This window comes from Manis javanica, chromosome 7 (assembly GCF_040802235.1).
Source record: "Manis javanica isolate MJ-LG chromosome 7, MJ_LKY, whole genome shotgun sequence".
Lineage (NCBI taxonomy): Eukaryota > Metazoa > Chordata > Mammalia > Pholidota > Manidae > Manis > Manis javanica.
In genome coordinates, this window is record NC_133162.1 from 133,888,731 (window position 1) to 133,908,887 (window position 20,157).

Below are 20,157 nucleotides of genomic sequence, written 5' to 3' on the forward strand. Positions count from 1 at the left end.
TTCTGCATGTAGAAAGTTGGCTGAATAATAGGCCATTAGGCCAGGAACAGAGATTTTGAATTTATATTTCCTTTTCATCTTACTTCTTTCCATTAAGCCTAGGTGTATAAAAAAATTGTGTAGCAATTGACGGCAGCCAGCACTGGGTCATTTGTATAGAGAAAGTGATGATAATGGTGGTTAGGCCCTGAAACTCTTTGGAAGTAATTTTCAAAGAAAGACACCCCTTTTTATTCATAAATCAGTTTTACTTTGTTAAAAACAAAAATGGTTTTCCAGTTTTAGAATGCTGCTAAAAATTATTTTTACATCTGTGATATTCAGTTTTTAAAATTCAAAGAAATACTACAGTCTTTAAATAAAACACCAATATAGTTGGGCATAACAAACTTACCGTATAACGTTTTAGCAGGGCAAGAATTTTTTAGTTGGTCGGATGGAGATGGTACCTCTTAGATTTAGTTAAATATGAGGTGCATATTGTGAAGAGTAATGATGCGCCCAAGTCTTCCTACAGAATAAAGTTATTTTTAATATTAGTACTTTAAAATGCTTAATTGTGCTTTCATAATTTTATTCCACTAAGCAATTTTGTATGTCAGAAAGTTTCTAGCAACATTAACAACCTAATATATAGGCAATAGAGGTCTGAGCCAGATTTTCACTGAAAAGATCAGAAGTTTATTATTCTACTTTACCTCCTTTTTGGTAGAGTAAAAGCTGATATATCCATCATACAATCAAACAGAAAAATATATTTTATTCTTTGTGTTTTCAATTACCCATACCAATTAACATTCATAATGACAAAAGCACCTTAATCATTTTAAAGTGCCTTCTGATCCATGAAAAAGTAACATCATATTCAGTTGGGGGCAACATAAAGTTTATTATATGGTATTAAAAGGCTTAAACTGACTAGTGATATGAACATAGTTTCACTTTACTCCCCCTCCAAGAGAAGAGCCCTCCCCCCAAAGCCTTGACGGCCTTGAGGAGTAATCAGCCTGACTCAGCACGCAAGTACATCAGAATCAAACTAACATGTCCCGTTATCCTTCCTGTTACACCGGAAGAAGGTATGGCCTGGGGGAGATGGGGTGGGAATGAGGGACATAGAAAGTGGGACTTGGACTTGGACCTGGCTGTGGGGACACTGCAGGGGAGGCCAGGAAGCTTTGGCAGAGGGAATTCAGCCAGCTGGCTAGAGTGTCAGGGACTCCAGGGGGCTGTGGCCCAGAGCGGAGGGCCGGGGTCCCCAGCCTCCCGCGGAGCAGCCACCGGGCCAGGAGACTGGGTGCTCAGATCAGGGAAACCAAGTGAATGGGCGAGCGCCTGCAGCTAGGAACATCTGCCCAGTGGAGGCTGACCTAGGAGGTCCACAGAAACGGGAAGGAATAGGCTGGCACAGAATTAGAGCAAAAGCCTTTCTCAAAGGAACTGTGGGATAAGAGAAGCTGACTGAGGAGGGGCAGCAAGCTGAGCAGGCTGGAGAAAGACCTTAGTTCTGAAACGCAGGACTAAGAACGATAGAGACGGGGGCAACACAGGGACTGGGGCCGCCCGGCCAGTATGTGATGGGGCAAATGTGTGGGATCTTAGCTCCCGCTGGCTGGTAAATTGAGTTTCCCCCACTCTGGCAGCCCTTCTCCAAGGCCAGCCACACTGACATAACCTTGGACTTTGTTGGAAATGAAAATTATCAGCCGCCACTTTACACTCACTCAGGGACCCAGACGACTGTGATTCAAAAAGCTCTCCATCCAGATGATCCGAATGTGCATTGAAGCTTGAGAACCACCAGCTTAGGTGGATGAATCCTGAGAATATTGTCACAACTACAGCGAATGCATCAGGAAGGAGACACTGATGGGAAAGTGGAGAAACGCTATGCACGCCAGGAGTCGGCTCTAAAGAAGGACTATCCCCTCCTTCTGATCTGATCAGGTTTTCAAGATGCTGGCGTTGGGGACACTGCTGGGAAGTGTGTCTTCACTGTGGGGCCGCTCATATAGGGGCCCCTTGCCTTTTCATTCTCATGCTCTTCCTTGGCCCCAGGAAGAAGGCATAGTTGGGCCTAGATGACACTCTCGGAAAAGAATCATCTTCCTCTTTCTCAGCCACTTACTGGATAATCTCATCAGCAAAATAAAGCACAGTGTAGGGCAGGGTGTGATGCCAGAGAGTGAGAAGCGAGCAGCCGTGCCTGCTCAGTCGGTTCCTTGTATCCCTGCTCTGCCCCGTGGCCCCCCACCCTCCTGGCCTCTCCCTCGTCTGCGCCTCTGCTCCAGGGCCCCCTGACTAGGCCTGCTCAGCTGGGTCTTCCATCTCCAGTCCAGCCTCTCAGCCTGCAACTGGACATGTGAAGACACATTTTACAATTTAGGGAAGAAGAAGAAAGTGCCTGTGTTTATCCAGAATCTGAACTCTCTTCTCCATTTCTGATTTACCCTTAATGCTGCCAATGCCACTATCCATTTGCTTCCCTGAGCCTCGTCTTTCCAACAGGGGAAGTAACCGCAACACCCTCAGCGCCCCCAGGTTTTCTCTCTGCAGTCAATCCCTGCCCCCACCCCGGCCCCCAGGCCGCTGCTCCTGTGCATTCTAAAGTGTACTTCTGTCTTTCTAGGATGTTGAATGGATGGAATCACACAGTCACCTTTTTATAATTGTTTCTTTCACTGACTGTGATGTTTTTGAGTTTCATCCACATTTTTGTATGTGTCAAGAGTTCTTTCCTTTTTATCGTAATTTCATGGTGTATATGTAGTCCTACATCAGCTGACGAACATTTGCGTTGTTTCCACACTAGTCCCCTTAGCTGGGGTTTGCTTTCCAGTTTCGTTTACCTAAGGGGAAACTGCAGTCCCAAAGATGATCTCCTTCTGGCGGATTGTCAGAAGGTCAGTAGTAGCCTGACCTACCTCACAGTGCCTACATCATTCACTCCACTTCATCTCACCTCTTAAAATGTAGGCATTTTACCATCTCACATCATCACAAGAAGAAGGGTGAGTACAATAATTTGAGAGAGAGAGAGAGAGAGAGAGAGAGAGAGAGAGACCACATTCACATAACTTTTACTAGAATATATTGTTATAATTGTTGTATTTATTATTGTTAATCTCCTACTATGCCTGATTTATAAATTAAACTTTATCACAGGTATTCTGGCAAAACATGATTGGGTCCTGTCTGCTATTTCAGGCACCCACTTGGGGGTCTTGGAATGTATCCCCTGTAGATATGGTGGGGGGGGGGACTACTCTCTTTTGTTGGTCATAGTGAGCAATGTTGTTACAAACATTCATGATCAAATTTGGGGAGGACATGTTTTCACTTCTCCTGGGGAGGTACATAGACTTTGAATTGTGAAGTTTATATTTAACTTTTTAAAAAACCCTACAAATTGTTTTCCAAAGCAGCCATATCATTTTGCATTTCCACCAGCAGGGTATGAGAGTCCCAGATTTGGCCTCTGCTTGTCTGTACTTGATATTACCAGTCTTTTAAATTTAGCCATTCTAGTGGGTGTGTTTTAATTCCACTGTGGTTCTAATTTGTATTTGTCTAGTGACTAAGAATGCTGAGCATCTTTCCATGTGCTCGCTGGCTATGAATTTACTTCTCATCTGATACGATAGCAGGTTTTCATGAGTAAACACTTCCTCAAGGTGGTGCTTGCATTTGAAAGGGTTGCTGCGTACTCTGAAATGGTTGTTTTAATCATTTGTCTGGTTTTATATTTGTTTCTGTGGGAGCATAATAACCCACCCCCTTATCAGGATTAGGGCCTTTGAATTGGATTTTGAAGGATAAATAGAAGTTATTGTACAAAGTGGTTGGGGCACTATAGACCTGTCAATAAATACTAGATCTTTAAAGACAATGAGACTTTTCCTCAATGAGCCTTTGGTCTCTTTTGTAAGAGAAACAGACCAGGAAACAGACCCAGTACTGAGATGAATGCTGTGCAATAAGGGCCTGCCAACGAGGGCGTGAGAACATTGAGGAGGGATATCAATCAGTATCAAGGAAGTCGGGGGAAATCCAAGCAGTAGGTAGGCAAGTGGGGCAGGTGGGGTGAAGAAGGGGTGGGCGGAGGAGAAAGAAGGCACTGTACCCAACCACTTGAAAATACACGCCGATAAAAACAGATCCTATACCGTGCCACAAAGCAAGTTTCTAGAAATTTTCTGACCACAGTAGAAGTCAGAAATCATTAAGGAAAAGAACTGAAAAAACCCTGTACATTAGGATAACATTACATATGTGTGCCTGCATACATACAAGCACACTTGTGCATACACACACACACACCCTTCTAAATAACCCATGGTCAGAGAAGAAATCTTAACAGAAATCAGAAAATGTTAGAAATAAAAAATAAGAACGCTACTACAGTAAGTAAGCTACAGCAAGTAAGTAACTATAAAAAGCACAAAACACATCACATAAAAATGTCAGGTTGGGGGTAGCTTATGGGATGGAAAGAAATGGGATACATTGTCTGTTCAAGAACATCAAACTTACGCAAAGTCTTTACGAAATCAAAAACTAAAAGAGGATTTAGTAGTTTAAGAATAGAGCCTTCACTGAATTAGGCCGTGAAGCATGCACACACCACTGTCAACCTCCTCAAATACAGAGACTCCTGTGTAACCTGTGAGCAGGTACTAAACATGGAAGAGGGGACAAGCCCTTAACGAGATAAGCCTACTGGGAAGTGCTTGGACAGGCCAAAGGGCAGCTTAAAGAAAGCACCTAGTTTATACCTAGGAAATTTCATATTAAGTGACCTTTTTGAACTAACACTAGCCCCCGAAACAGCCAAGCTCAAGTAACACAAACAAAATATTTACTCAAACTTTAAAGTGTAGGAGATAGAAGTTTTTATAGGCACTATAGAATACCCTAAGGGGCTGGTGAAAGAAATACTGAAAGAACTAATAGAATAGTTTACTCCTGTCACCTTTTGCATAATGAATTAACTAGAACTTTTAAGAAAGAGAACTTAAGTTAAATATCCCCAAAAGAACAGTTGATAAAATGAACTCATTTATGAGGCAAAACAGAAGATCACTAGGCAGACATGAAAAGCCTAAGTAGCCTGGGGATAGTTGGCTGTTGAGAGGAAAATTTTAGTTCAACTTTAAATCTATCTAAAAAACCCCAGTAATTTGAATGTAAACTTAAATTATATGTTGTATCATTGTCTATATGTTTGGGATCATATATAGGTAAGGTACAGCTTTTGAGACCCAGGGCAAAGCCTTCCTTAGAGATTATAAACAAGACCTGGTTGGCCAAGAGCAGCCTCCAATTAAGAGTTCCAGCTCAATGGTATATTCATCTTACTTCCAAAATAAAACTAACTCTTATTCTAGCACTGGACTAATCTCCTAAAGAATAGAAGCAATACTGTTAATATGAGTAACGATATTTCTCCTTGCATAAGCTTATGTCAGAATGGATGTCCACGAATGATTACAAACAAGATAAACCTAACAATTAATCATTTAACAAGTCAACTGTTAACCCAGCATAGCTGGGATATGCAATTAGGGAGAGAGTAAAGTAAAAGGACCTCAGCAAACACAAACCCTCTGAGGTTGTACACTATAATTGACTATATTCTCTGTGCTGTCCTTTTCATCCCTGTGACTTATTTATTTTATAATTGAAAGTCTGTCTCTCTTTATCTCCTCAACTATCTCTCCGTCCCGCCTCCCAGCTCCACTGTGGCAACCATCATTCTGTTCTCCGTGTTTATGATTTTGTTGATGTATTTTTTTGTTTTTTGATTCCACATATAAGTGAAATCACATGGATTTTGACAAATGACAGTTACTATTAATCAAAGAAACAGTGCACAGAAATACCACAGGAAAAGGACCAAACTGAATCGCACCATTCCAACATCCAGTAATACACGTAAGTGACAAAGAGTTAGGAGCCGGCTGTCCGGAGACCAGGGCGTTACCCAACTTCATGGAAGTTATGTGCGTTGTGTGCACTACTAGCCCACCATCTAGAGCAGCGTCCAGCACACGAGGATACAGCCATGCGACTGCCTGACTCTTGGTGACCTCTGGAAAAGAGACTGCCTTTGCCCAAAGGGGGATGGTCAGGATTCCTCAGCTTGTCCATACTTCTGAAGACTATTTTACATTTAAGAATAGAGAGAAAAAAGCTTGGGCTGTTTGCAGTTTCACGGGCATTTGTCTTGTTGTCTCAACTTAGATTGTCAGTCCTTGAGACAGAGACCAAAATCTCCCTCCAGAAGTCAGCAAACCTTCTATGGAGCCTCACAGTAAATGTTCTAAGCCTTAGAGGCCCAGAGGCAACATCGATGATATTAAGTTTATCCTATGTAACAACTGTCACTGCATAATACACACAATGCTTTGCCATTGAGTCGGACAACTCATTTTAATCAATGAACAGAAACATGTTATTTTTTTTTCACTATTCCAGTTACTAGGGCTGCATAACAAATTATCACAAAATTTACTGGCATGGAATAGCCTTTTATTATGCTCACAGAGTTTGTACAGGACCCAGCAGAGTGGCTCACACCATCTGGGCCTGGCCCCACCTGGAGGCCGGTCATTCCTCTCTGGTGAGAGGTGCTGGCACAGGCCTTGGCTGCTCTGAGGCCACCTGTCTGGCCCAGCTGGACGTCAACTTCCCCATCCTGCAGGAGGGAAGGCTGAGGCCCAGCAGGCGCAGGAGGATGACGGGGTGAGGGGAGCGCTGCGTGTGACCCACACAGGATCACCGTGTTCTGCCCTCAATGGTTGGCCATTGAAAGAATAAAGAAGAAAAAGAATTCCAACCTCTTCTGCCTGTATACTTTTATCTCTTTAAAGGTCTCATTTTGTTTGAATGACTAAAACTATTTTAGTGACAATGAGCTCAAAGGGTTTTCTCTCATTGGTTTGTATTGGTTTTGAGACCCCAAGAACAAGTCTACAAGTTGGCTGGAGTCTCCAGCTTGTCATCAGCGGCTCCGCGATGCAGCTCAGGTTTGAGCCTTGAAAATATGGACCCTCCCTGGCTCGGGGTTAACTGGAGCCCTCTTTTCAGGTCAGAGCCAAAAGCTGGGGTGCTGGGGGCACACAGCTCACCATGGTTGTGGGGGGGATTCAGAATTTAACGAAAGCCTTGGAAAGGGGACTGCAGCAAAGTGCCAATCTCACAAATTCTCAGCATGTGCCTCCAGCTTCCCTCCCAAGGGTGGCAGGGGTTCTGTCCTTTCCCCTTCAACTTGGGCGCGGGCTGGTGAGTGTTCCAACTAACAGGCAGGAAGGATGCCGGGTGATGGATAGGACCATTGCCTGGCTGGCTGTTTGGGGACGTTGCTCTTTGAGAAGCTCCGATTAGCCCCAACAGAGAGATTCCCCTCACATGAAATATCTAAAATTTGTAAGTTCATAGAGACAAAAAGTAGATTAGAGGTTACCTGGGGCTGAGTAGGCAAGCAATAGGGAGTTATTGTTCAATGGGTACAGAGTTTCTTTTGGCAATGGAAATATTTTGAATTGGTGGTGATGGCAGAACAACATTGTGAATGTAATTAATACCACTGAATTGTACACTTAAATGTGGTAAAAGGGCACATTTCACTATGAACTGAATTGTGTCGCCCCAGATTCAATGTTGAAGGTTAAATTCCTATGTAACTCCCCATGGGATGATATTTCGGTGATGGGGTTTGTGGGAAGTTTAGATCAGGTAATGAGGGTGGGGTCTCAAGATGGGATTCGAGCCTTTATCAGAAGACCAGAGAGCTTGCTCCTGGCCCCTCTTTCTGCTGGGTGTAGACACAGTGAGAAGGCAGCAGTGTGCAAACCACGAAGACAGACATTATCACGTGTGCCAATTCCACCAGCACCTCGGTCTTGGACTTTCCAGCCTCCAGAACTGTAAGAAATAAATGTGTGTTGTTTAAGCCATTCAGTGTGGTATTTTGAGCCAAGACATTTTGTGTGTCTATATTTTATCACAAAATAAAGACAGTTGTATTCCTAAACACAAGCAGCAGAGAGAATAATTAAATAATAAAAAGAATACCATTTACAATGAAATACAAATATATAAAACACCTAGGATTAATCTAAAAAAAAAAGACACAGCAGCAGGTGGCAACTCCCCCTGCGCTTGAGGTCTTCTGTTCCCGCTCGCGCCCTGCAGGCTTCTTCTGTAACATCTGTCCGATTCAAGTCTTCCAAAGATGGACTTCAATTCTAAGCCTCAGTTGCCTTACTTTTTGAGTGGAGATAATAATAGATGTGGATAAGAAAACTAATAGTCAGTATTTCAGGGCAGTGCCAATGGGAGTGATTTTTACGTTCTCTTTCATGTTTTTCTGCACTTCCCAAACTAACACTGGAACGTGTTACATTTTTCTTAATCAGAGAAGAATACTGGTTGATAAATATGTGCTGAGGACGTGCTCTTTTCTCTTACTGCCCACTTGATCCCCAACTAGCGCAGCAGGACTTCCTGGAAGGGCGGGCCTCCTCCTCCCCTCCTGGGACTGTCTCTGCTCCAGCTCCTCTCACATCGCAGGCCCTGGCCCGCACCTTCTTCTGCCCTTCCGTCCCTAGAGACCTCTGTGGTCCTTGCTGTCATTCCGGCAAGAGTTCCCCCCCCTCCAACAGTGAGCACCCCCAGCGCTGCCATCCCCCGGAGCCACACAGAACAGGGGCAGAGCCACAGTCCTGGCTGCACACTGCCATCGCCTGGGCAGGTTAAAACCCTGGCGCTGGGCTCGGCTTGCGTGTGGTTTCAGCACGGTTTTGGAGCTTCCCAGCAAGCAGCACAAGCCAGTTTTAAAGTCACTCTTGGAGAATTCCTTCACACCTAATTTGCTGCAGAGCATTTTCTTCTGTCTTGTTTGATGTCCTGAGGAAACAGGGCGGGGTGCGGGGGGTGCTGCACTCCAATCCTGGGATGGCGGGGTGTGGGGGGCGTCCAGATTCCCACACTTTGCAGCTCAAAAGGAGTCAGGAGTTCCACTGGAGGTCTGATGCGCAAGTTGGCTCCAGTCTTATCTGTTTACAATTGATAAGAAGAAAGCGGACCTTCCCGGGGGTGGGGGGGTCCCGGGAGCAGGGGGTCTGCCTGCCCACCCCCCCACCCCCGCCTCCAGCGGCTCCCAGGCAACCCCTTCCAGCTGGGCCTTGTTAGCCAAGCAAACCTGGGCTCCTCTGTGGTGAAATGCAAAACTCCTTTTATAAGACCATTAAGTAAAGGAGAGCAAGTGACAGGATGCTGAAAAATAGGTATCAGCTACTTTATCACCCCAAGGCCCTCAGCCCTTTACCCCCCTACAGCTGACTTTAGAGCTTGAGCAAACAGCCAGAGATGGGACATTCCTTTGCTATTTCTAGCCTCTCAATCTGGTCTTGCTGGCAACACATTTCTCCTCTTTCTGTTTCCATTTATAAAATGTGTATTTTCAAAACCTTATTTGACACAGGAAATATGAAGTCTGAGACTTGCTTTAAAAAACTCCTCAAGAAAAAAGTATGGGGGAAATGAGATAAGACTAGCAAAGTTTGATACCTAATTGTTGAACTTGACTTGACTGGATCACTATCCTAGTGTTTTGTGTATGTTTGAAAATGGCCACAATACAAAAATGAGGTGAAAAAAACTGTGGGTGAAATTAGGTTTTGATACTACTTTTAAAACGTTGATGTTATCAGAAAGGTTTGGATTCCATATCATCCTGTAAACTGGATGGTTTTAAAACTTCTTACTCAAAGAAATACCATCCTTGGCTTTGTGTACAACCCATTTCATTTACATAGAAGTTTCTATTGACTTAAAATCACAAAATGTACTTTTACATATAAGTAAATTATGCAGTTAATAAGCAATAACCATTAAGTTTAAAAGTGTATTTGTCATGACTCCCATTACAGATGTTTCATGAAGGCGAGAAGCGTCATTCTCTACATATTCTTCTGGTCGGGACCTGGTCCTGGCAGCCCACAGAGCCAGTCTTTGGGGAGCCTCACAGCCGCCACACTCATCAGCTCCCTGTTCCTTTATTTAACAGCCTTTTTAATAAACCTCACATTTAAAGGTTTAAAAAATTAGATCAGTATCAAAGACTAATTCATCTTTGGAAGAAGTATGCTACTTTTAGAAAGCAGGTTTTAAATTAAAATCACAGACTAATTTGCACCAGAGCTGCAAGGTGTAGTCCTCCTTAGTGCTGATAAAAGGGCCCCAGTCCCCATTTTGGCAAATAGAAAAATTGAGACTTGAAAGGCCCCAAGTCATTCCTTTCGTGGATGCAGAGCGGGCTCAGGCAACGGTGGGCGGCAGTTACCCTGTGCTCCATGGTCTTCAGATACGAGCGCCCTGTGGGCTTCATCGCATAGTGTCTGTGCATCTCAGTGTTTGTCAGAGATCCAGCTGCCACAAGGGATTTCAATTCTAAGCCTCAGCTGCCTCATCTTTACATGGTGGAGAAGGGTGCTGCATTAAGTGGGTAATATATATGACACATTCACCACCATGCTGGACCCAGAGAAAAAGTTCAGCCCTTGGAAACACCAATACATCCTCAGAAAGCGGGTGTTGAAATGTTTCCTTTTATATTCATGATCCCCTCTGGTTCCGGCCCGCACAGAGGCTCCCTTCTCTAGCTCACCATCTCCCAGTACAAGGAATACAAAATATAAAACCTCCATGTTCCTGGGAAAACTTTTTGTTCCTGTTGGGGTTTTAATTTTTTGGTGTTTGTTTTGTTTTTTCAGTGAGGGGAAGACTTGTTGCCGTGGTCACCAACGTGTCACGTCAGGGGTTGACCACTCTGCTGCTGTCAGCACTGTAAACACCATCGGGGAGAGAGTCAGCGCAGGTCTCCACCCTCTCCTCCACCCCCTCCAGCTGGTCTCATTGAGGGACAGGCCCTGAAGCTCTGCATGGGGCCTGCCTGTCACGGCAGGCCATCCCCTAACCAGCTTCCACAGCAGAACTCAGAGGTCCCCTTGAGGTCTGGTGGCTACGCCGAGGGTAGGAAACATCGACACCTTCCCTGGTAACCCACCCAATGTCCTGACGCAGGTGTTCCAGGACCTGGACTGAGGATACCTTCAAATACAAAAGTTGTTCAGACTCAACTTCTTGAAAAACTGATCTTCAGTGTTCTGATGAAAGGAGATTCTCACACCAGACGTGTCAGTGGGAGAATGACCTGGAGACACCCTGTTAGGTAAGGACAGAGATCATCGAGATCTCAGAGCCAGGAGGGGTGTTTAAAAGCCTCCAGAATAAATTGCAGTGCATGCAGGATTGTTCCTCTTTTCTGGCCCCAAAATCTTTCTAAGGGACTACAACATGTAGCAAAATCTACCAGTTACAAAATGATCATCTAATATTTCTTATACAGTAAACACTGTACATACTTATGTATTAATAGACTAGTGCATTACCTTTTATACATATACAAATTCCTGCTTATACTTTTTTGCATTTTAAATGTCATTTATTTTCTTTAAATATTCTAGGCTTCTGCTTATGATCAGTTTGGCATTACAGATCATTCATTCTGGAAACAGTAAGAAACATTTTATTTGTAGTCTTAGTTTTTATTGCCTATTTGTTTCTTAATCATTATCAGACTCATGTTTTCAATGGTTTTAAAAGGCTATCAAATAGAGAAACATAAAGGTAATACAGAAGAAATTAACAATGCGACCACCCCGAAACTCCAGCTGAAAACGCTCAACTGGACCTTGAATAATTTCAAGGAGGTGAATGCCAGTGCAGAGGGCTGGAGGCCGGATTCACCACTCTACTCCTGGTCTCTGGAAGAGCGTAAGTCCCAAAGCCACCACAGGGCCTTAGCGGGCATCCCAGTCAGTGGACAGGAGTTTAAGAACTGAAAAAAAAAAACTAGGATTGATTAAAGATAAAACGGGAAACCCAATAAGAGAGTATTTCATCCTCCTCAAATGACATACTATAAAGTGAAAATGTCTCCTAGTGAGGTTTTCTTTTACTCTGGAAAAAGTTTTACTATTTCATTGGTGGAACGTTGCGTTTGCTCTCACAAGGGTATTTTTCTGCAGGTCCAGAGAACTGTGATTTAAATGTATTTAAAACAAATAACCCCACTCAAGGTAATAGCGGACCGTTGCTTGACTTCAGACTTTCAGGCTCCAGATCCCAGGTCCCCAGAAGTCCCCCTGGCGGGGCGGGGAGGGGGTCTGGCGTCACCGCACCCGTGGGTGGTCCCCGACCCGGAGGCCTGTCTTGAATCACTGCCTGGGAAGTCACAGCCTGACTTTAACATGTGAAAGGAAGAAAGTAAGAACCCCCCTAGCAGGGGCTGGGTTTCCCGTCGCGGCCCGGGGCTCGTTTCTGACCGCTCGCACCTCTGCAAGTTTGTTTTTCATCCTACAATTAACAAGCAGGGTTGACTTGGGCAAACACACCTAGCAGGGGGCTGATTTTATTGCCTCCTCGGGGGTGTCCGTCCGGCCTGCGCCGCGGGGGTCTGACGCACGGCCTCGGGGCGGCGCTGACGCCCGGGCGACCCCCACAGGTGCGCCCCCGCGGCCGCGCTGCTGCAGGAACGGCGGCACCTGCGTGCTGGGCAGCTTCTGCGTGTGCCCCGCCCACTTCACCGGCCGCCACTGCGAGCACGACCAGAGGCAGAGGTGGGCGCGGGGCGCCGCGAGCGCGGGGCAGTGAGCGGGGGGGGCGGAGGTGGGCGTCTGGCCGGCGGGCGGGTGCGGGGCAGTGAGCAGGGGGCGCGCGGAGGTGGGCGTCGGGCCGGCGGGCGGGCGCGGGGCAGTGAGCAGGGGGCGCGCGGAGGTGGGCGTCGGGCCGGCGGGCGGGGAGCGGGGCCGTGAGCGGGGGGCGCGGAGGTGGGCGTCGGGCCGGCGGGCGGGCGCGGGGCAGTGAGCAGGGGGCGCGCGGAGGTGGGCGTCGGGCCGGCGAGCGGGCGCGGGGCAGTGAGCAGGGGGCGCGCGGAGGTGGGCGTCGGGCCGGCGAGCGGGTGCGAGGCAGTGAGCAGGGGGCGCGCGGAGGTGGGCGTCGGGCCGGCGGGCGGGGAGGGGGCCGTGAGCGGCGGGGCCGGCCGGGTGCAGGGCGCGCGCCGCCTGACGCGGGTCTCGGCCTCCCCAGCGAGTGCGGCGCCCTAACGCACGGAGCCTGGACCTTCCGCGGCTGCCGCCTGTGCAGGTGCTTGTTCGCAGCCCTGCACTGCCTCCCGCGCCAGACACCCGGCCGCTGCGGTAAGACGCCCCGCGCCCCGGGCCCACAGTCCGCACACGCAGGCAGTCGCTCCTGTGTACACGCCGACCCACAGAGCTGTGCCTGTGCCAGGCGACACGGAAATGAGCCCGGGCTGATTCATAGCTAAGGAGCGTCACATTCGTTGTGAATCACCTAGTGTATTATCATGAGTATTTAAAAATTCATCCCGGCTGTTGGGTTTACACATGATTTCCAAAGTGTCCTTTACAGTGAGCAGGACTTTGGGGGCACACCAGCTGGTGAGCAGAGGGAACCTCGCGGGCAGGCCCCGACCCATCTCAGCGGTGCAATGGGGAGGGCCCTGCAGCAGCCCGGACGGCTGGGTGGCCGAGTGCCGCCCCTCAGGGCTCCCCGGGAAGGAAAGGGCCAGGCCGGCCACACGTATTAAAGCAGCAGGGTGCAGAGAGTGCACCACTCATTTGTGGAGATTCTGAGCAGTCACCAACTCAACATCAGTGTTTCCACTATGAAACTCAGTGAGGAACATGAATTTGCTGGGCCAGAAAACAGATGTGACGCTCTGCTGCTGGGCCATCCCCTTGGGCAGGGTCCAGGGACGCACTGAAGAAGGTGCAGCATTTCAGCTCATGTCCTGTGCCCTGCCGCTTCTTCAGCAGCTCTGTCTGGGCCTCCAGTGAGGGGCACAGGCAAGGAAGGTAGGCCGTTCGGCCCCTTTGTCAGCCCTGGTGGGCTTGGCCCTGCAGTGGGAAGTTAGCCGCCAAGCCCACATTCCTGGTCCTCCTCCATGTCACTCAGCCTCAGACAGATCCTCCGCCCCAGGGCAGTCCTCATGGAGGCAGAGCCCTTCAGCCCACTTCCCAGCCCTGTCCCTGTCAGAGGGCAGTGGAAGGGCAGCACCGCAGGAGCTGAGACCTTCACGTCACCTTCCTCCCCCTCCTGCCCTCTTCTGCAACCTGGGCTAGGATGAGCAGTCAGGGGACTCTCTCGGTGCAGGGGCAGCCACTCAATCCTTTCTGTCCTTCCGTCTCAGCCAGCTCTGCGTGGTTGTGATTAAACTATAAAGCAGGGTGGTTGTGATTAAACTATAGCAGAATGTTGAACTTTTCCCTCCCTCCTTCCCTCATGCCCATCACATTTCCCGAAGCCCTCTTTCTCCTGCCGGACTCTCCACTCGCTGAGCCTATGCCTTGGGTGCCCCAGAGAAAGGAGGAGCAAATTCGGGGACAGGTATCAGAGCTGCAGCTGGGGCCTGTGCGGCCCTACTCCAAAGGAGGTCATCTCCCACCTGCCACTGGGCTCACTGGGCTCCCCCTTTAGCTGAGATCATTTCCGGTCTCCTGTTCGAGGCCAGCTGCAGTTCTGAACGGCAGCGCAGGAACTAGGTTTCAGGATATCTGCTCACTGTTTTACATCCTTGGAAACACCCAAGGCTGGGACTGCTGTCTGCCAGGGACCATGACAGCGGCTCCAAAAATGTGGCTGCTGCTCATCAAAGTTGGACAAAAGAGAGCAGTCATCTTTCAGAGTAATTTTGTCAGGTTTAGAAAGGGCAGTAACACCTTGCACTCTGTCTTCTCCATCCTGCTTTGGGGCAGGTGGTGGTGGTGGCTGTGCTGACGGTGGTTATGAGGAGGTGAGGATGCTGATCATGAGAACTGTCTTTGTCAGAGCTCCATATATTTCAGGCACTCTGTACACTTAATACGCTCAATGCTCACAATGGACGTTATTTATATTTGAGGAAACTGAGGCCTAGTTAACTCCCACAGCTAATAAACTGGGTCTGATTCTTTTTTTTTGAAGATAGAATCATGAGAGGCTGGTTAATGTAGAAACAGTATGTTTTGTAATAACATTTAATTATTTAAAGTATTGTAAATATCATAGCATATTAGTATAAACATTGACATAATATATAATTAATGTCAATCTACAGATAAAATTGCTACCATTTACAGATAAGCATACTCCTAAACTGTCACATTTTTTTTGAGCAATATTGACATATAACATTGTATTAGTCTCAGGTGTACAACATGATTTGGTATTTGTCTAATGAAATGATAACAGTAAGTCTGGTTAATGTCTATCAGCACATATAGTTACAGATTTTTTTTCTTATGATGAGAGCTTTTAAGATTTCTTAGCAACTTTCAGATATACAATATGGCATAATACTATGTTGTGTATATTTTATACTATATATAAATAATATATTGCATATATATAAATGATACTATATAATATAAATAATACTGTATTATATGTATACAATATAGTATTAACTATAGCCCCCAGTGCTGTACATTACAATCCCTATGAGTTATTTATAACTGGAAATTTGTACCTTTTGACACCCTTCACCCATTTCATTCACCCCCCACCCACTGTATCTATGAATTAAGATTCTGCATGTAAGTGAGATCATATGACATTTGTCTTTCTCTGTCTCATTTAACATAGCCTAAGGCCCTCAAGGTCCATTTAGGTTGTTGCAAATGAAAAGATTTCCTTCTTTTTTATGACTGAATAATATTCCTCTGTGTGTGTGTATGGGTGTGACATTTTCTTATTGATTCACCCATAGGTGGATATTTACATTGCTTTCATGTCTTGGCTATTGTAAATAATGCTGCAGTGAACATGAGGGTGCATATATCTTTTCAAGTTAGCGTTTTTTTTTCCTTTGGATAAATACCCAGAAGTGGAATTGCTGGATCACATGGTAGTTCTATTTTTAATTTTTTAAGGAAACTCCATCCTGGTTTTCATAGTGGCTGCACCAGTATACATTTCCACTAACAGGGCACGAGGGTTCAGGGTCTGATTCTTAACCAGTGTGCCATTCCTGTACTCTTCTTATAAGAATAATTATTAATACAAAGTAAAAGATATTTTTGATAGTGTTACTTAGAATGTTGAAAATTTGGCTATGTTCTAAATCCAACAGCGGAGTAATGGGTAAATAAATGTTTTAAATCCTTTAATGGGATATTATGGTGATTTTGCTGATTATATGAAAGTATGGAAAACCATTTCACAGTGTAACTGTAATGGCAGGAAAAGACACATGTGGGTGGGGAATTACAAATCGGTAACAATTGCTACAAAGTCATGGCCCTGTGGCTCCTCAAGGGCTGTGGACTGTCTCCAGGGCCCTCCTTGCTCTGAGGTTCTGTGGGTCCAAGAATGACGAGCTCTCTCAATCCCAAATAGAATGCCTACCCAAGGGCATATTTTTTCATTCTGATTGAGAAGAACACTATTTATTCTCCAATCTCCTCATATAAAATGAGGATAACCTGCTGCTCTCCACCCATACACAGTTGTTGAAAGATAAAATTTAAGCGGAGGAATCTTGTTTGTTGATGTGAGCTAGTTTGCAACTTTTCTGTTTCATGACCTAAAATAATACTTTGCTCATAATAATTCTATGTAATTATTAAATGGATGACCTTTGACCCCTTAGTTACAAAAAACATCGTATAAGCCATTACCTGGTATTATTATATTACAATTAAAAGAACTCATTTTTAGTGTTGTAAAAACAATATACTTTAGACAGGTAACTATTATTCTACCATTTTCTTCATTTAAAGTTTAATTATGCCTTTGAAGAGGCAATGCAGTGCAATAGAAAAGCGTGGGAAATCTCTCCAATACTTGTTATAACATGTCTGATTTTTATAAAAGGTAAAATATCGTGTTTGTGCTTCATTCTTAGCTGTAAAACTGGAGCTGAATATTTACCCCATTGTTTGTTAAGATGAAAAGGCAGTGTACCTGTTACATATTATGCACAAATAAAACTAGTATTTACCATCATCACCATCAACAGTATTCAGGTCAATACAATGAGATTAGAATTATTTTATAATCTAGCACTTAAAAACAAATTGATTGACGTGTGCATTTGATTGAAATTAATGGGCATTAAATTAATTAGGGTAAAAAAAAAAAGGAATGGTAAGCTTGAAGCAGGGGCCTTTGTTCAGTCCTTGAGCCACCCCAAGACCTCATTACACTGAAGGGTGTTTCTTCGTCACATAGCCCCAAGAACCAGTTTAATGTTCTAAATTTAGAATTTAATGACACAACAAAGTAGCAAACTTAAGTGCCTCCAGAGATAAACAGGTAATGTAAATATATGTCAGATTGGGGTCAGGTTAAGCCTCACCTCATGCTTCAAACTAAATTTAAAAAAAATACATTTCTGGTACCAAGCAACCAACAAGCCAACAGGCTAGAACCAGCCCGTGGGCCTGTGGGGAGGACGGCCTCCCAGGTCCTGGCCCCAGCTGCCCAAGCCGTGGGCACACTGACCAGAGGAGCGAGGTCTTTGTCAGGCCCTCCCTGGACGTTCTTCAGTAATAGGCGCCTTCTCTGGGCATCCCAGCAGGAGAGGAAGCCACCTGGCAGATTGGGGAGTGTTGAGAACGCTGGTCTGGACCTCACACTGAAACCTGACGGTATCCTCATCCAGGGTGGTCTCCAAATCTCCCATTCCGTCAGTAGAAACATCCGAGCATGTTCCCCATTCAGTGGTGGTGACACAGCTCCCATGCTGAGCATGGACAGGCTTCGCTTCCGTCTTCCTTTCCATGTATGCAGGAGACTAACACACAGGACAAAAACCCAGTGGTTTTTAGACTATGTGAAGTCTTAAAAAGGGCATTTGATGGGCGTATAATTAAAGTCCCAGGTTACAGAAGGTCAGCCATCCACAGCAGAGTTGCCTTTCTGGCATGACGTAAAATTATGGTGGGCCACAGAGCCACTGATTTTGTAGATTCTAATAAACACAATAAAAATGACTAAAGCTAACTTTTAAATATCCCTATAAATATGTAATGGAAGCTCTAATATTTTCTTTCTAAGCTCAGTGGCCTTGAGCCCCTGTGGCAGAACACCATGTGGGGAAGCCCCAGTTTAGGGGACTTTGCTTGAGGAGCTGATTCGGTTTAATGTAATTCACAAAGCTGCCTAAAACAACAGCCTTTGAGTTTGCATACAGGAAATGACTGCCAGCGGGGTCTGAATCCTTCCACCCTGTGGGCAGCCTGTTCCCTGCTACCAGGGCAGTCAACACTGCGCCTCAGTGTGGGCCGGACCCTTTCTCACCTGAACAGCTGCTTCTCATCTGTGAACACCTGCCGTAGTGTAACTTTTCTGCAGCCTTCTCTGGGCCCAATGTTAGGGTTCCTTTTGTGGGGTTCTGGTACCCTGAAACAACCCTCTCCCAAGCTGGGGTGGTGCAGGGGAGTGTTGCCCGAGACTGGAGTGGGCCTAAGTCTGGCCGCCTGGATGGCCCACTGTAGCCCACTATGAACAGGTACAGACGGGTCCCTGCTGTGGTTGCGTGTCTTGGCCAGTACTTGTTAAGTTCAGCCATTTCACACCCTCCTCAGGTTCTCCCGTCCTGAGGAGCACCTCCTGGAGGTATCGTAGAGGACAGGGCTGGGCAGGCCTGTCTGGGGGTGGCCAGGCTGGCCTCTGTGAGCAGCCCTGGAGAGAGATTCCCTGCAGCTGGGCCCTGCCCTGGCCATGCCTGGAGGGTTTGCCAGTGTCATAGGTTGATCACCACTGGGGACTTTAGCCAAGACCCCTGTTGACCCCACTACCCCAGAGATTCAACAACTACCCCAGAGAAACCCAACAACTGTGGGCTGGGGTCCCAGCCATATAGAAAACCAGGCGCAGGGGCCCTTAGAGCTCAGAGCCCCACTGGCAGAGAGCCGGGCTGGGACAGCGGGGAAGGGGCTGTGTGTGGCCCCCGCTGGGGCACCTTCCTTGTAACTTCCTTTGTGGGAGTATCAGCGTTGCTGGGGTTGGGGGCGGGTGCGGGGAGGTGCTTTCCTCCTGGTTGATAAGGAAGGGGTTCCTAGTCAAAGAAGTAGTGTTGGGACTAATTTGGGGGACAGTTGGACCTTCTTTGCAACAGAGGACGGCAGGCTGCTGCACTGGATTCGCATCAGATCTGGGCGCCCGGATCGCTGAGTGACGTGGTGTGGAGCTCGCTGACACTCCCGTGGGCAGCTCCTGTGCTGAATGACAGGCGCTGAAGGGCCATCTCTTAGTTAGCCTTAGAAACAGTGAACAGACTCCCCCAAAGCTCTCCAAGCTCCACAGGGGATCCGCCGCTCCTGGCCGCGTACAGGACCAGGGCCGCTGGAAGCCACAGCGGGCGCCCCCTGCGCGTGTGCCCCGGCGGCCCCCCGTGGGTGGGGCAGAAAGGGCCTCACCTGAGCAGGTGCAGGCGGTGCGCTGCAGCCTCGCGGGGCCCACGGGCCACACAGCGCCCCGTTCACTCTCCGGATTTCTTTTCAGACCTGAAAGACTTGCTTGCCTCCCGCCCCAACGGACAGTGCAAGCAGCGCACGCCGAGTTTGCTCCTCCTCCTGCCCGGCTTCCTCCTGCGGCGCCTCCTGGGTGACGCGGGCGCCTGCTGACCCGACCCTCGGGGCCCACCCGCACTTCTGCATCCCAGGCCCAGGGCGTCCCCAGCACAGCAGGAGCAAATGGCCCGTGGGAAAGTCAGGCGTGGTGCATCCTCTTTAATTTTCTGTTGTAAGGAATTTGTTTCGTTTCCTATAAACTGAAGCATTAGATGAATATTTTTGTTTAATAAACGTTTTTGTGAACTAGCCTTCCTTGCTTCCCTAAGACTTATTTCAAGGTATAAGACTCAGAGGCAGGAGTGACCCTGGAGGCTGGGGCCGGCTGACCCTGAAGGGCCTCTGACCGCCTGAGAGCGGAGGGCACCCTCGCCCGCCCAGGTGGCAGCCCCTCTAAGAGCCCGTCGACCTCACATAGGCGGGCAGCATGGCATTGGTTAAGTCACCATCTTCCTCAGAATCTCTAAGTCCTTGGGGGGCAGGGACAGCCCCACGTGTGTCTCCAGCACCTCTG

The 20,157-nt window shown here is 47.1% G+C and overlaps 1 protein-coding gene across 1 annotated transcript; it reads left to right on the top strand.

Moving 5' to 3' along the window:
- The first annotated feature begins 9,177 nt into the window (after positions 1 to 9,177).
- Positions 9,178 to 19,894, top strand: LOC108385186 (cryptic, EGF-CFC family member 1B). The gene is made up of 6 exons (XM_036995880.2): positions 9,178 to 11,236; positions 11,532 to 11,581; positions 11,671 to 11,841; positions 12,572 to 12,686; positions 13,156 to 13,265; positions 19,576 to 19,894. The coding sequence occupies exons 1-6, from the start codon at positions 11,175 to 11,177 to the stop codon at positions 19,695 to 19,697; spliced, it is 630 nt and encodes a 209-aa protein (XP_036851775.1). The 5' UTR covers positions 9,178 to 11,174; the 3' UTR covers positions 19,698 to 19,894.
- Positions 19,895 to 20,157: the final 263 nt, after the last annotated feature.